Below are 17,584 nucleotides of genomic sequence, written 5' to 3'. Positions count from 1 at the left end.
GATTATCAGAGTCGCTAAAAAAACAACACACTGTGGAATTATGCAGTAAACGAGATAAACATTAAGGCAACGATGTCAACTTAAAAGGAAGAACGATATCTTAAGGGGACTCATACACCTTAAAAACCCATCAGATGTTTGAATAGACGACTGTTACAAGAATTGGGATAACTTATTTATTTTAAAAGCAATTACTACCAACATTTTACAGCTGACTACATAATATAGCTGCTTTCTGAAATAGTGATCAGAAAGTTTGTGTTGCCACAAATACTTTTATAATTTAATCCGCTTTGTGACAACATTTTTAGTCATGTTTCCAACTTGCGCGCACATTTTAAAACATTTTGTTTCATAATTTAATTCCATATTTAATATATAGCTTTTATAACATTTGGAAACGACTGTGAACCTATAATTCTAAAAATTTCATGTTAAATTTTTATTTTATTTTGAGTTAAGTTTATAAAACGTATTTTATTAACAAAAGTTTTAATGTTTTCGTCCATAAAATTTTTCAGTATTAAAATATTCGTCAGACTGTTGGTTCAGTTAGAAAATAGTGCCCAAATAAAGAATTCCGTCCAATTTCAAGTATGTACGATTAGCCATTTTTAAAATATCGTGCGCGCAAGGGGGAACAATGGCAAAATATTTTGTCACAAAGAGGATTAAATTACAAAAATATTTGTGGCAACACAAACTTTCTGTTTACTATTTTCCAAAGCAGCTATATTATGCAGTCAGCTGTAAAAAGTTGGAAGTAATTGCTTTTAAAATAAATAAAATATACCAGTTCTTGCAACAGTCACATATTCGAAGATCATGAGGGGTTTAAGGTATATGAGTCCCCTTAATTATAGCATAAGAAGACCGTAGGACAGTTGTATCTGCTTGTTTAGGAAACATTGCGATGCCTTTCCATTAGCAACTACGCGTGAATTTGAGTCCACAATCTTCTAAATTCTACCTTTATAAAACTCTTAGCAAAATCAGATTCTCTTTGTTCCGTTATCTTAAGTTTTTGATGTTATAAATTGTCATGCATATTGTGTCTGAAAGAATTTTAATTCCCCCCCCCTTAGTCCAAAGGAGCAGTTTGTGCAGAAGGACTATTGATTTCGTTTTGTGCAGAAGGACTATTGATTTTCGAAGGACTATTTTCCGTTGAACAATATAAACGGCCAATCACTTTTCAAATTGTTCCCACCGAATATTAGAGCCCTGTATTATATTTAAGGAAATTAAACAATGAAGAGTCTGCATGAATGTATGTATGCTTCTCGCATTGTGATGAAACAACGTTACCTAGAGCCATCCAGTTTTGAATGACGTAATCCTACTTCAAATATGGGCATCTGAAATCCCAAGTTCGAAATCTGGAATTTGTTTTATGACCGATTTCATATTTTGTAAAACATTAACGAATTTCTGATTAACAAACTCGACGATTTAAAAGCGAGCAATGGCAACACTCTACGGAGAAAAAAACCCTTTTGTCTCCAGCACGCGAGACTGTATCGGAAATTCTAAAGCTTAGCTCATTTTAAAATATTTTGCGACGCTGCTGTTGAATTGAATTTTATGGCTTAAGTGCGAAGAATATGATATTTAATCAATAAAGGTAACACACAAAACGTTAAAAAAACGCCCCTTTGGGATGTAATTTTAAATCTGAAACCTTTCAGATTGTTTCCTGGGGAGAAGGCTTGTTTGTATTTTGTTTTTATCTTTTAAATTTTTTTTTCTTTTTCTGACATCAGTTGTTACGTTATTTTCTTCCTTCACGTTCGTACGGGGTTCGTAGATTTGGAGTAAATAACGACGACACTTGGTGAAGTATCGAAACACACTTTATTTACCAATATCAATCAGGACAGCTCCAAAATACTTTTACAGTCGGCGAAGATCTACTCTAAACACGCTGGAACAATCAGCGACACAGCCTTCACACTGTCAGGAAATAACGGTGGAGGCAACTTCACTGCAAAGCACCCGAGTACAGCTCCCGACTCTGCTCGGTCGTTCTCGGAACTCCAAGAACTCTCGAGACTCTCCACGCTACAACTCGCAATGCACAAGCGTATAGCTCTCGACTCAGCACAGTCTAAAACGAAACTCGACGATGCACTAATTCGCGATACGCTAAAAGACTCTCGCGATGCACTCGACAACGAACTCGGCGCTAGACTTCGAGACACTCGCTCAATGACTGACTATAAGCTTGCTAGACGAGGCACACACACTAACTGACGGCAGACTAGCAGCGTTTATGGCTTTTGGCTTGTGCTCGAGAACATTCTGGGCTAAACCGGTAAGAATTCGTTCCAGAAGGTTCTCCATCCGTCCATGGTACATCGGCAGTTTTGTCGCCGAATGTCGCCAAATGGGCGGTTTCTCGCCAAATGTGGCAACTCTGCCTTCACTTGCCATTTTTTGGCAACCCTAAAACTGCTTTGCGGGGAAGTCATCTTACCGCGCCAAATGGGCCATCTTACCGCGCCAAATGGGCGATTTCTTGCCAAATGTGGCAACCCTGCCTTCACTTGCCATTTTATGGCAACCCTAAAACTACTTTGCGGGGAAGCCATCTTACAGCGCCTGTACATTTCGTAACAATATATACTAGAACTGTAAATTTTCGTTTTGATGGGAAGTATAACCTTAATTGTTATTAAGAGTATTTTAATCGCTAGATGTTTAAATTTATCATCCTTTATTTCAAGAATTGAGACTGTAAATTGTGTAATAAAAGTTATGTGGTTTTTTCCGCTATTATGCTTCATTTCGTTGTTATTTAACGGCATTTATGCATAATGTATGGTTAGTATGCAAGTATTCAGTTTGGGAGGAATAGTACGATCTTTTAATTATAAGGTTCCTTTTCTCAAAGATAAATTCTGAATTAAAACAGGGTAACATCACACTGAATTCTAACGAAATTGGATAAATCGGTTTGAAAATGATATATTTTCATATTATTACAAGAATCATTTGTATCTGCATTTTTATATGTATTACTGCAGTTACATTATTTTAAGAAATTTTCTCATGAATAGATTGAGTCAGGTTAACTTATAAGGTATTTCTCCCGCCTTCTTAGCATGCCTTCATGGTGTAGTGGTCAGCACGCTCGGCGCGTATTCGAGAGATCCGTGGTTCAAGTCCCGATCAGGGCATTGCTCATTTTTCATCTTTCCTGCTTCCAAAAAGAATCTTAATATCTCTACAGTGGCTCCCAAACTAAGAAAGCTGGTGGATGATGATTCTCCACCACCAGGAGTTGGCGATTGGATCCCCTAATCCCCAGTCGCCCTGTAAATGGGGGGTATATAAGGTATTTCTCCCGCCTTCTTAGCGTGTTTTCGTAGTGTAATGGCCAGCACGGTTGGCGCGTATTCGAAAGGTCCGTGGCTCGAGTCTCGGCGAGCGCATTGCTCATTTTTCATCTCTCCTGCTCCCGGAAAAATTCTAATGTCCGTACAAACTTATGACTTTATCAACGATTGCATTTAGTCAACATTATAGTGAAAGATATATGTTTCTTCTTGCATTGCTGTTGAACTTAAAACGAAACAAATATGACATTAATATTTTGTGAAGGTCCTGCAATTTTTGATTTCTAAAATGCATGCATGAATGATACTGATATTTCTTTCATAAATGTACCAGCTGTGACTGATGTGGAAGAATCAGAAATTTTAGGAACACTGGGATTTAATTTTATAACCGTATTCGAAAGTGTTAAAACTCTCTGAATATAAGCAGCATTGCGTAACCCAGATACGGTAGCGATCCAGAAAATAATACTTTGCACATAGTATTTGCTAAAAGATTTATATTTTATTAAAGCAGATACACTCGCAGTTTTTTAGAGGCTAGAGCATATTATTAAACTCTTTTTTTTTTTCGTGTTCTTTGCTTAAAACGAAAAATAAATCTTTTTTTTTTTTTTTTTTTTTTTTTTTTTGTTGTTGTTGTTGGAAACAAGAAGGAAAAGACAGGCGTTATACATGTTTCCCTTCCCTTGTTTAAAGTGGGGGAAAAGTAAATTATTTTTTATTCTTGATTTTTTTATTCACGGCTCGTAAAAGAAAAAACATTTTCTAGCCCATACATAGAGTTTTGTATTGGCCGAGTAAATAATTGGTTGTTATTTTCTCTCTTATTTAATGTTTCGTGTATAATTTTGATTTACTTCCTAACATTCATAATAGTTGAAAATGTTTTAAAAAGGAAAATATTTTCTTTCTGTACCATCAATTTTGTATGTGGAGGATTTTATAAATTTAGATTAATATAAAGTCGAAGGGAATTTCGATATTTTTTACACTGGTAAATGAACTAGAAAACTTCTTAAAATTTAAGTCACACATTTCCTATTATAAGAATATAGCCCTTCATTTTAGATATAATTTCTAATGCTTGCAAGAAAACTTGTGGCAGCTTTATATGATTATTGCAGCAAATACACGAAATTTACTTTTAATATCTTCCACGTAAAATTTATAAAACTTATCCTAGATTAATCAATTAGTTATCAGTCCCTCTTCTGTTCCTGAAATAAAGAAGTAAATAATAGCCTTTTAGAGTGAAAATTTCATTTTTGGTTTTAATATGTATACCTTTGTTTTGGACAAAACAATTATATGAAATGTAAATGTTTTCTTCCAAAATAAAAATTATTTTGTCCAAGAGAGAAAACATACTTTGCTCTTTAAGGTTTGTTATTTTTCTTTAATTCTGACAAATGAATATCTGCATACTTTGTAGAATCATTAAGTTTCTATTGCATTAATGAGCAATGCGCTCCCCAGGACTCGAACCTGGATCTCTCGAATACACGGCGAGTGTGCTACCGTTACACCACGAAGACATGCAGAAAGGAGACAGAAAATGCCTTATATACTCCCCTTTTCAAAAGACGACTGGAGATTAAGGGACCCATTTGCCAAATCCTGGTGGTGAGGAATCATCATCCACCACCTTTTTGTAGAAGTTCGGGCGCCACTGTACAGTTATTTAGAATTTTTTCGATGTCAGTAAATGTCTTGTGAAATGTGTAATTGTGAGGGGTAACGTTAGAGAAATTTTGATTTTTTTTGACTTGATTGAATAATATTTTGTGAAATGTATGTAATGTTTTCATGATTCTCTAGCGTAGTATATTATTGCTTTTTGATTTACAATGTTTTGATATGATCCCAGTATATTGTGTAATGTGTTAGTAATTTAATTTAGTATTGAGCAATGAATTTTATACGTTCTGAAGGCATAATGATACAAATGAATGAGTAAAAATTGTAGATTGTTTTTCAATTGCCAAATTCTGTTTTAAAGTGAACATGGGTTAGATTTGAATTTTTGCCTGAGATCAGCAATAGTGATGTTTGCATATTTAATTTTTTTTTTTTTTTTTTTGATTGAATTCTTCAGCTTGAGTGAGGTTCTAATTAGTTTAATGAGTCAGAGTAATTGTAGTAGTAGTCAGAGTAATTGTAGTAATTGAGTCAGAGTAGTAGTTATCTTCTGAGTTTTAAGTTTGTGAAGAGTTGTCATGTGAGAATTGTTTAAACAGTAGAAATTGAGTTAGTCTTGTGAATTGTAGAAAGTGAATTTTAATGAGAATTTGGTGACAACGGGAATTTGTTTTGTGGAAATTTTTAGATAAGTTTGAGAAGATTAGTTACTTTTGCTCTGTACTCATGTGTGGGAATTTTCTGTTGATTACAAGTAGTTTGTCTTGAATTTGCTAGTGAATCGTAATAGATTTGATTTGAGTTACTGAATTTTCTTTCTTGCTTGGACTTGTTGCTGAATTTGGGGTTAATTCTTGTTTTGGCTTAAGTTTTGTATTTGACTTGTTAGTGTCAAGTTAGTTGTATCAAGTTTTTGTTTTGTTTTGGTGGTTTCTGCCAAGGTCCGTAAAATGTAAGTTCTCTGATGTTTGGTTTCTGTGGAAGAATTGAGATTTCTGTGGTCATAGGAAAATAGTAGAATTTGAGTTATGGATTTCATTTGTGTGATTTTTAGGGATTTTTGAGTTACGAGTTATGAGTATTTTTTTTAGTTTGGCACTTTTGAGAACTTTGCATTTGTTGCTTGCAGTTAGGTCTTGCGTGAAGTTGTAATGTCCTGAAAGCTCGTTTTCTTGTAAATACTTGCACTTCATGGTGGCACTTGACCTCTTACACCAGGGCAAACAGGAACTTGTTATCTGAGAAAACTATTGTTGTATCTTTTTCATTGTGTTGGTTCAGGATTGTAACGTTTCAGTCAGCGCACTTTTCTTTCCGAGATAAGAGATCTTATGTTCTCTTTCAACGTGTCTGGGGGTTTGCTTGATACGTAAAAGTTTGGGTCTGTCCTTCATAATACAGCGCTTTTCTCAGCTTACATGGACGCGGTAAAGAGTTACTTTGTTTCTTTTGTTTGGGTGGAGGTGTTGCTGAAGGCTGCTACTTAGGTTACTATACAACGTTTTGGAAGAGTCTGATGCAGAATAGATCTCAGTTTTCGCCTAAATTGGGGGGTTTGTTTTGAACACCTTTTTGATTTGTGATATTTTATTTAGTGTTCTAGTAACGTGCTTCAGTCCAGCTTTGATTGATTTCTTTGACTAGGTTGAATTTTTTTTCTCGTGGACTTAAGGGATTTTTAGAATTACTGGATTTTTTTTTTTGGTGTTGTCTTACTAAGGGGACTTAAGTTTGGTGTTGTTACTCACTAGTGTTTACCGTGAGGTTTGAAATTTTTAGCGGCACTTCACTCTTGCTGGTTGATTTTTTTTTGGCTTGATTTGAATTACAGTGAAATATTTTTTTGACTTGATATGGTTTAACGTAATGATTAGGTGTGTATTGGTTTAGGTATTGCAGTTTAAAATTTTTTTTTTAAGTATCACTGATCTCATTGCTCATTTGAATTATGTACGAAATATTTACAGTTTAATTGTATTTTCATTTTATGTGTATATGTGTATCTTGGTAGTATTTGTAAATTTTTGGCCAAACGTTATTTTGTATATGCATTAGGTTGTATTATTACTATTATTTTTGTGTGTCTTGGATAAAATTCTAATTGGTATTTGCACAGCGTATTCTGGATGCTATTTTCGGAATTGATTTTGGTTGGATTGAATTTTTGGACAATCACGTTTTCTTTCTTTCTGATTTTTTTGTGTGGGGTATTTTCGGCTGGTTCCGAGGTTCCTTGTGTTGTAACGTTCTTTTCTTTTCTAATGCTTGGCCCTGATCAGGCCGCTTTTGTTCTTAGACGTGATTGTTTGGGATTCATTCCTGGAAGTTATTCAATTTCGTAGTACTTAAGGGGATCTTTACTCTTTTTTTTTTAATACGTTCATGGGACATATTTTATCTGGAAGTGTTTGAATTATTAGTGTGTTTATCTTCTCAGGAATGTATTTTATGTATTTGCGGCGCGTTAATTATCTTATTTTTATTTATTTCATTTTTTTTTTTTTTGTGGTGTGAGCAATTGGATTAGATTATCTCTTTCTTCAGGTGTGTGTATTCGAACACATTCAGTGGCTTATCTATCGTAAGGGAAAAATTGAAAGATAAAGTCTTCTTCAACTTTGAAAGAGTGATTGTTCTTCCTTGGTCGAAGGTGAGACGTAGGAGGGTGAAATCTGGTTTCTTTTAAGGTCAAGTTCCTCTACTAAGGAGTATTGTGGTGCTGAGTTCACATTCCGGGGTTGGTTGCTTTCATTTTCTCGCGTTGAAGGCTGCAGGGGGGGAGTTGTTAACACAATAATTTCTAACTACAGGGTTTTCCCTCGCTTGCATTGACAACTCCGTACTCATTTAATGTACTCCATGATTGTGCTCAGCAGAAATTGTCGCAATAGTAGAATGTGTTCGACCTCAGGTGAAATTGTTTACATTAATGGACTGAAAAGGAATGAATAGATAAATAAACGTTCAGAAATGTGGCCACACAGAGACTGCAACACTAGTGTGATGTAATGAACTGAAAAAAAAAAAAAAAAAAGAGAAATTCTTTTTGTCATTATTGATTGATCTTAGACATATTTTGTTGGTGATTAGCGCCTTATTTTTATTTTTATTTTTGTATGTGTTCTGAATATTTCTATTTAATTAATTGATTTAATTGATGTTTTTGATTAATTGTTTTTGATGATCTTCCTTGAGTATTTTAATTAGTAATTGCTTTGATTAATATTGTTGTTTTACTTGCACATTTTGGACTTGAAATTTAATGTGTCAGAAACGTCACTGTTACCAAGGAGTCGTGTGAACTATTGTTACATTATGTTATCCTTTAGCCTTATTGCACAGTATGAGTCATGGTATTTCAAGAAGTGTCTGTCTGCTAAATTTTGGTAAACCAAAATTTAATTCCTTAGGGGAAAGGAATGTTATGTAGAGAAATTACCGGATAGCGTTATAAAAATTAGGTGAATGATTTTATGATTTATGGAAATTTAAATTTTATTTTGATTCTGAATTATTTAATTGAAGGCTTTAATTTTGGGGAAAAACAGATGCTTCTGGAAATATTATTTAGTTTAAAAGAGTATTATTTATTTTCCTCTATTTGTAATCTTGTACAAACTTTTATTCATTGTGAAAGAAGCAGGGAAAGGGAGGCAATTTTCGCCAAGTCATGATTTCGCGCGCTTTAGAATGTTCGAGAAAGAATTTTCATTGTTAGTTGACCTTAAGAGAGGAAAGTACGTGACGGAAAGGTCAAAGGTTGCTACTTGTCTTTCAATGTAAGTCATTCAGGTTTTTGGCGATTGAGGGTCCGGTTGTTGGCTAAGTGAAGAAGGGCGCGCATGCGCGATCACCCTTTTTTCCGCATTCTGGAGTTGAAAACGAAGATTTTGCCATAATTAAGGGGGCGATAAGTGAAGCCATAGTGGGAGCCCGTTTTGTGAAGGAGACGAAGGAAATTCGAGTTGGATACACACTTACTCTGGACTCGCTTAGGCACTCTCTGACTGACTCGCTGATTTTCGGGCTTGCTGGACAAAATTTAATTACGAAGCGGGATGTTTTCCGGCTGGGAGCGGCAAATATGCTCCCCGGCCGCGTTTGGTTAAGAGGCGAGACACACTTACTCTGGACTCGCTTAGGCACTCTCTGACTGACTCGCTGATTTTCGGGCTTGCTGGACAAAATGTAATTACGAAGCGGGATGTTTTCCGGCGGGGAGCGGCAAATATGCTCCCCGGCCGCGTTTGGTTAAGAGGCGAGACACACTTACTCTTGACTCGCTTAGGCACTCACTGCTTGGATTCGCTGACCTTCGGGCCTGACGGACTTGTTGACGGAGACTGAGAAAAAACTTGTGGGTGTTGCGAAGGAAAAAGGAAAAGATTTAGTCGGCATCGAGCAGTGCTTCCGGCGGGGAGCGGCAATTATGCTCCCCGGCCGCGGGTTTTCTCAAAAATGCAAAAAAAAAAAAAAAAAAACTGTTGAGCGTATAACAAAAAAATTAACAGAGACTTGGGTCTCTATCTGTATCGGCAAAAGTCAGGACGATGTCCTCTGAACTCCGACTTGAAAACAGAAGGAATTATGTCACCTTAGTCAACTGGAAGCCTGCGTTAGCCGTTCTCTAAAATGCCTAGCTTAATTGTCTACGTTTTCCTTGGTGGAGCTGAGAGTCTAGGCAGACAGCCGTGCGGTGTAAGCTGTTCTCTTGCTTCCAGTGGGAATAATTTTCTTCTATGGAAACCAGTAGCAGGCGTAAGATTTGACGGTATAGCTGATGTAATTTATTGTCGTGCCGTTCGAGTCTCTGTCTTGCGGATTTGCCAAGTGACGTAAGGATAGAGCTAAGATATGAGCTCTCCTCCACTTCAAGATGTCCACTCAAGATAAGTATTATTTTTTTGGTGTGTTTGAACTTTAGGCAAGTTTTTTCAAAAACGTCCTTAGCAGTAAAAACAACGTCGAATCTAGGCCTTAAATTTCAGGCCTTAAATTGGTTCCCTTTCCTTTCTTTTAAATCACCAGACAAACCTTAAGTTTTTTTATGAATTTAAATGAACAGACTCTCAGATGAGGTTAAGATTTTTCTTATTGTGTTGTAATTGAATAAAACTGATATTTAATCTGGAACCTCTTACAGTATGTTTTCTTTATATATTTAATATGAATTTTTCCTTTATATCTTGTATATGTTTTATGTTTTCGATCCTCTCACGGCGCGGTCCCGGAATGCATTTTTTTCACAACGCAAAAATGCTGTACACGTTTCACTATACGATCACTCCCTTTAACGGCAAGAAGTTTCATATTTAACATTTAACAATATAGGAATTTCAGATAATACATGGTACCTAGAAGTAAAACTATTTAACCTTGGTGACGAAACTTTTTAACATAACATTGGTGCTTTGTTTGAACTTTAAATCCTCTCACGGCAAAATTTAACATTGGTGCCAGATGTCTTAACAGATAAGTTGTATATTTTTTTTTTTTTTTTTTTTTTGTGTTTATTCGGTCCTCTCACAAAATTCTTCTTCATAACACAGTTAACTTATATAATAATTATATAACGAAAATATATTTCGCTCATATTATAACTCATAATGCACAAAATTTATATCATTTAAAGAATAGAATTATCTAACCGTTGCCACATGATCTATTCAAATATTATAATAAAGCTAGAAGGATGTATAAAAGAAATTAAGCAAACAAAACAAAAAAGAAACAGTTTTTCGCAGACGATTGAATATCTCTCATTTAATTAATTCAGTTCTCACTTCGCGAGAAGGCAAAAATATATAAGAACTTAAAATATCTATATTAAAAATTACGAAGTAAATCTGAAACGCTTATTTCCTCGAAAAAAATTCCAGAACGGATTAAGCATGATTTAAATAATAAATGAAGGCGTTATCTTTGTTTTTGCGAAGCTAAGTTTCTCTAGATTGGCAACGAATCCACTAGTCTGCTGTTTCAAATGTAAACAATCAATGGCCGCCATAAAAAAAGGCTTAGCGGCACTTAAACATCTTTAAAATTGTTGATAATTCTAAAAATATTGCATACAGATTTACTAAAGGCATAAAAACCTTAACCGGAAGATAAAAACAACATAATTCAATGATTTTTAAAGCAAAAAATGTACAATTTACAAACATATAAGAGTAAAGAAACTGAGATCACTGAGCCGGGTAACAGAGTGGATATATATATAAATATATTTATATATGTTTGGTGCGGCCGATTGCGACCAAAATACGAGGTTCACATCTATATGTTATAGCAGTCCTAAATACAAAATTTCAACGTTCTGAGGCTACTCGTTTTGAGTTATGCGAGATACATACGTACGTACATACGTTTGTACAGACGCCACGAAACATTCTCTTCAGAATTAATTTTAAAGCAGTTTTATAATTTTTTTGGAGGAAACGAGTCTTTTATTCTGTCCTTACGTACAGATATCGCGCAAAAACATCATTAAATTGCATTCGATAGCGGTCGAAATGGATATTTTCGTTGAAATATGCTGCATGAAACTTTTCGCGATTACAATACTTCGTACACCTTACAGCACCTAAAACACCGTTTTATGTTAACAGCAATTCTAAAGAAAAGATAGTAAATTTACTATCACTCTTTATGTGAAACAAATATAACATATCACAGTCGCTCTTTCACTTCTCTCAGCACCACAATTTCTTTTACATACTATGATTAAATGTTTGCTTAATTTCTCTTATAACTGCGTAAATTTGAGCCAGTTTCTCTTTAAAGATTCTCCAAGAAGGTGTTTCTCCGTTTAGATGAAAAGACCTCACATGCTTTGTCGTTAATCGGCCAAATGAATAATAGATTCCTGTAGAGTTTGCTTTACTGCAATAGCATCTAATAGGCAGGGTAGAAAAATGCTCAAATTTATCACTACTTATTCATTAAATGTCTGATTGAAGTTTGTAATGCAAATAAAATTTATGGATTGTTACATTAATTTATATATATAAAGAAGAATGTCTGTGTGTTTTTTCTCGCGGTTATCTCAGTCACTACTACAGCTATCGTCAGCAAACTTTCTACAATTCTCTTCTGGGTCCTAGGAAAGGTCGACGTCCACTTTAAAAAAAAAAAAAAAAAAAAAAAGAAAGAAAAAAAAAAGAAAGAAAGAAAGAAAGAAAACCTCAAATCAGAGATATAAATTAAAAACTCTGAAAGCGCTCATTTTCGCTGTAATTTTTCGAATGGCAACAGTCTCGCTCGCTGGACATAAAAATCTGCTTTATTTCGAGAATTGTTGCCACTGCTCGCTTTCAAATCCTTAATAAAATGTTTGTTAATAAAAAATTTCTAAGTTTTACAACGAAAAAAAAAAATATTTTTATTGCCAAACATTAAACTGAAAGGTTTCAGATTTTAAATTACGTCCAAAGGGGCGTTTTTTTAACATTTTGTGTGTTACCTTTATTTATTAAATATCATGTTCTTCGCATCTCTTTTCAAAAGGGAAAAAGCCCACCAGCGGCCGAGCGGTAAAATCGCTGAACACTGGTAGTGCGGTCCGAGGTTCGAATCCCGCGAACGGGCTGGCTGCATGGGCGTTTTCGTGGTTTTCCCCGTGTGTAACGTGTATACGAGCCAGTTTCCCTTAAAAAGTCCTCCACGAAGGCATATCTCCCCTTAGGCAGATAGCCCTAGTGTGCTTTGCCTTATTCTCAATACACCACCATACCACCAAAAGGGACAAAAATGATTCGGGAATAATTTTCTACTATTTATAATATCTGTTCTTACTTAAAATAATAATAAAAAATAAATAAATCTGAAAGCTTTCAGATTTCATATTACGCCCAAAAGGGCGTTTTTTCAACGTTTCATGCGTTACCTTTATATATCATAATCTTTGCACAAAATATTTAAAAACAGCATACCTTCAGAATTTCCGATGCGCAGTCTCATGCGCTGGAGATAAAAATGTTTTTGTGTACAACGTTGCCATTGCTCGCTTTGAAATCCTCGAGTTTATTAATCAAAAATTCGTGAAAGTTTTACAAAATCTTAAATCGATAATAAAACAAATTTCAAATTTGGGCTTCCAGATGCCCATATTCGCAGTAGGATTATGTCATTCAAAACTGGATAGCTCTAGGTACCATTGTTTTTTCACAATGCGAGAAACATACACACATTTATGTTGATTCATCATTATTCAATTTCTTCAAATATAGTACAGGTCGATAATATTTGGTGGCAACAGTTTGAAAAGTGAAACGCACATTCACAGTGATAAATTCAATAATACCATAGATTACTTTTAACCATGTTAACAATAAAGACAGTTTCAATCATAATGAAATAGAAATGTTGCTTTAAACAAAGATACGGAGATTAATCTACGTAGAAATTATTTTAATTCTGTCTCTTTTATAAACTGCAGTAGTTAATTATTTGTGTTCCTCCATGAAATTATATGTGTGTGTGCTTATTTTTGAGATACTAAAGTGGGAAAAAGGCTTAGTATAAAGAACAGAAGTTTCGCTTTGAAGTATGGGATTTTCCCTTAATACATTTTTCACGATAATATCAGATAGAAAAAGATTGGATGAGCATTTTCCGAAAAGAAGAACTGATTTATTGTTTCAGGAAAATAAAGTCCGTGGTTATCTGGATATTGAAGATACTTTGTTAAAGACTTTTGAAAGGCACTATAATTTTTACAGAAGAATTTTGACAAATGGCTTAGTTTGGGGGGGGGAAGGAACCTACATAATTTTGAAAACCTTCCTAAATATTCAGATGGTTTATCGATATTGATTCTGTGGAACGATTTCATTTAGTATTTAATATTACTTGGCCATTTTGGAATCAAATAAGTGCCTGAAAATGTTTGTGAAAAACTAAAGTAAATTTATGTTGTGTATATTATTTAAGGTGCGCTGATGAGTTTAATCTCGAATAAGTAGAATTTTTTCATGCATCCTTAGTAAAACAAAGATGCTTGAAATAAAATGTTGCTTTGGTGGAAAATTCTAAGGCGCCGGATTAAACTTCATTGGCTTAATGTTAAATTTTTGCAAAATGTATCCATATGTTATATGGATATATATATGTAATAATAAAATTCCATAGTCAAAAATACACTTAAATTTCTAACTGTATGTTCTTTTAATATTTAATGGCGACGGTCTCTTATTTGAAAGTACGTGGAATTAAATCCACAGCCCCGCAGTCAAGTTGTTTTTCCCGCCTTTTCTACACGTACAGTTATAGAATGTTCTGGAGATATTTAAAGCGAACTGGAATGGCTGACGAGGGTGACGTCATTTCTTGGAACCTCCGCCTTTCCAGAGGCTATAAAAGGACTCGCAAAGGAATATCGGGGTATTTTCTTTAATGTAATGATGCAGTAAACTTCATACAAAACGTTATTAGTAATTATTTTTTATTTACTCCTGAGATATGATTTTTTGTAACTGCTATTTCTCCTGACCAATAATAAATGGATCCTTGTTTTTTAAACTTATCGTCTGATAATTTAAGCTACGACTACATCTATGATTCTTCAGCAATCTATTTATTCCGGACAAAAGCTGGTACATCACATATATATAAAGAAGAATGTCTGTTTGTGTGTTTGTTTGCGATACACTCAGTCACTACTGGGGCTATCGTCACGAAACTTTCTACAATTCTTTTCTTGGTCCTGGAAAAGGTCGACATCCATTTCCCCCTCCCCTCAAAAAAAAAAAAATACCTGAAATTAGTGATAGTAATTAAAAACGCTTAACCCGGCAGAAGTCGCACCAAGAAAAGTTACTAGAGTGGGCGCGTGGGGTATCACATACCCCAATATTTAAAATACGATAAAAATAGTTTTATTTAGTTTTAAGCGGTTTTCCTTGTTCTCGTGTATTATAAATACGTGAATAATAATTGGGTTTCAAAAAATTAATTTCTTATTTCCAAAATAATCTTAGAGTTAAAATTAAGATAAATGAAAATAATTTAAAAATATACATCATGCCTCTAAGTTTCATTGCATCTCTAATAAACGATGTTTATTTTATTTCTTCACACTTTGAACGAAATACATTCGTGTGTTCTTGGCACAGAATGTTTTCACATTTTAAACATTGCATTCACGTTCTTCTGTCCTTGGCGCGAGGGCAAAAAATTTATCCCATCTTTCATACTTAGTTGTTTCGAATTTCGTGTATTCGTTTTAATTCTTTGTCGAAACTTCTGCTTTTGTTTTGCATGCAGTACGTCAGTTTCTTGGTAAAGTGTTAATCTCTGATCCTTGTTCAGTACTTGTTTTCATTAATTGTAATGCTAAGTTCTTCAAAACCAGACTTCTGTGTCTGGTTGGTGAATTAGCAGTTGAATGTAATATAATTCAAGCATTTATTACAGCAACATTCAGTGCAGGAAAAAAAATATCATTGGCCACCTCCTTGTTATTCTGGCAATTGAATAATTGGCTGACATTTCATCCCCCATATCCAATGCTCCTTTAGTCATATTATAAAATAATATAATCCCTGTCGTTTTATTTCCTCTAATAGTATCATCTATAGTATGATCGTTATATAATGTTCAAAGCATAAAAACAGTTTTTCCTTTTTTAGGAACATTAGAAATTAATGTTTTATCTTTTTCGAAACGAAACCAGTGTAGAAAATATTCCTAGTTTCATCTTCAGTTTCCGAAATGCAGTCTTCATCGCTTTCAAATATTTCTAATAAATCTCACAGGCGTTGCATCTGCAATTCATAGGGAGTCATTCTTTTTACGATAATGTGGTTAGAAATTTTCAAGAATTTAATGTCAAGTACTTTAAAATCACTTGCGAGTAGAAATATTTACTGTTACACTCCAGAAATAAATTTCTGAACTAAATATTCGGTCAGAAAAACACTTACGCGGACAGGCGCGTGGGGTGTGTCATACCCCAGTTCCAACAAAATACCGATAAATCTGTTTCTGAAACACACACAGGCAAAGAAAAAGCTGTTCTGAAAGTCAACCACAACTAAAAACTCAGCTACTGAATGAAGCACAGAATTTCAGTTTCACAGGTTAGGAATATTCCACTTTTATGTACGGGTGGGGTATGACAAACCCCATGCGCCTTCCCGCGGGTTGAAACGCTAATTTTCCACCTCTTGGTTTCTGAGTGGCGAACCTTTGGCAAGAATCACTAAATTGTTAAAAGTTTTCTTAAAAATTACAGATTGAAATAATTTGAAACTCACACATACAAAAAGAACGAATTTATTTGATATCCAGCGTTTATCAGTGTTTCTCTTTTTCAGGATTTTTTCGGATAACGCAATCACTGAGCTCTCGGAGTCCGCCTTCCGCCACAATCCGAAACTGACCCTTCTGGAAATGGGCGGAAATCCGATCATGAAGGTCGGAAGTGCTACTTTTGCAAATCTGCCAAGTCTCAAGAAATTGTAAGTAGTCAGTAATTACGAATTATTGTTTATATTAATCAAATGGTATTCCTAAGAAACCATTTTTACCACTTATTAACATAATAAATAACTGTCTTAGTAATTTTCCTTTAAATGCGAAACTCTTCATCTATCTCTAGGGTGTCCGTAAAAGAATGTCCGAGTTTTAATGGTAGGTTATCAGGTTCAATGTTTCGCCTTACTTTCTTTAGGAACATGCAAGGACCTGACTCGGAACAGGGAGCTTACTAAAGCTATGTTCAATAAATGTGGGAAGTAGACAACATACACGGGAAGGGTATACGAAACCCTTTATTTTTTCACTCTTTACAATAATTTCCGTACTTCGGAATACAGAGACCAACTACTTGTGGTCTGAACGTAAGAATATAAAAAATATTAACTAAATTCTAACTTAACTTTGGAATAATAAACAAGGAAGATTGGCCGTATATTAACAGGAAGCCGTATGTAGTACAGAGAACTGTTAACACTACAATACGTTTAAAATTATCAAGACGATTAAACCTCTGGCCTGGAAGGCAACCAGCAACGGAGTAAAACGTCTAAGGCAAGCGGCCTGTTTCGACTAACTCCTTCCTCTCTCTCGCTTGGCAAAAAGCCACAACTTAAGTACTTGGCGTTCGCCAGACAAATTTTGCATAAATAAGTTAACGCTTTTAATTCTGGCCGGAAGTAGAAAATAAGAAGTGATAGTAAAGATTTAAAATAAAATAAACGTTAGTAAAACTTAAGATCCTTACAAGGTATATTACAGGAGTTTATTTTATGCTAAATATAACAAATCATACATGAAATTGAAGGAAAACTAACCTAGTTTTTTCTATAAGTGCTCAGTGTGTGCGCCTTTAGTGATACGGCACACATCCAAACGAAAATGCAATTCTTCCCATACTGTCTGCAGCAAGTCCGGAGTAATGGAAGCAACAGCCTGTGCAATTCTACCTTTCAAGGTCGGTAAATCGTGGGGTAGGGGTGGAACGCAGACCCGATCTTTTACGAAGCCCCAAAGGAAGAAATCACAAGGCGTGATAGGCGGCCAGGGTAACAGAACTCTTGTCATCTGGATCCTGACGCCCAATCCAATGGATCAAGGATCAAGGAAATGCAAGTTACGGAGTTCAT

The 17,584-nt window shown here is 34.8% G+C and overlaps 1 protein-coding gene across 1 annotated transcript in view; it reads left to right on the top strand.

The window, feature by feature from the left end:
- LOC118184723 (uncharacterized) overlaps positions 1-17,584 on the top strand; it is a 585,346-nt gene that overhangs the window by 464,554 nt on the left and 103,208 nt on the right. The window contains exon 9 of the mRNA XM_085812207.1: positions 16,295-16,438. Within this exon, the coding sequence (XP_085668333.1) occupies positions 16,295-16,438 (144 nt within the window). The remainder of the gene's footprint in view (positions 1-16,294; positions 16,439-17,584) is intronic.

This window comes from Stegodyphus dumicola, chromosome 2, assembly GCF_044657685.1.
Source record: "Stegodyphus dumicola isolate Sdum_Otavi_A_Nest chromosome 2, ASM4465768v1".
NCBI classification, from domain to species: Eukaryota; Metazoa; Arthropoda; class Arachnida; order Araneae; family Eresidae; genus Stegodyphus; species Stegodyphus dumicola.
The sequence above is the reverse complement of the archived record's forward strand: the minus strand, read 5'-3'. Positions and strand labels throughout refer to the sequence as shown.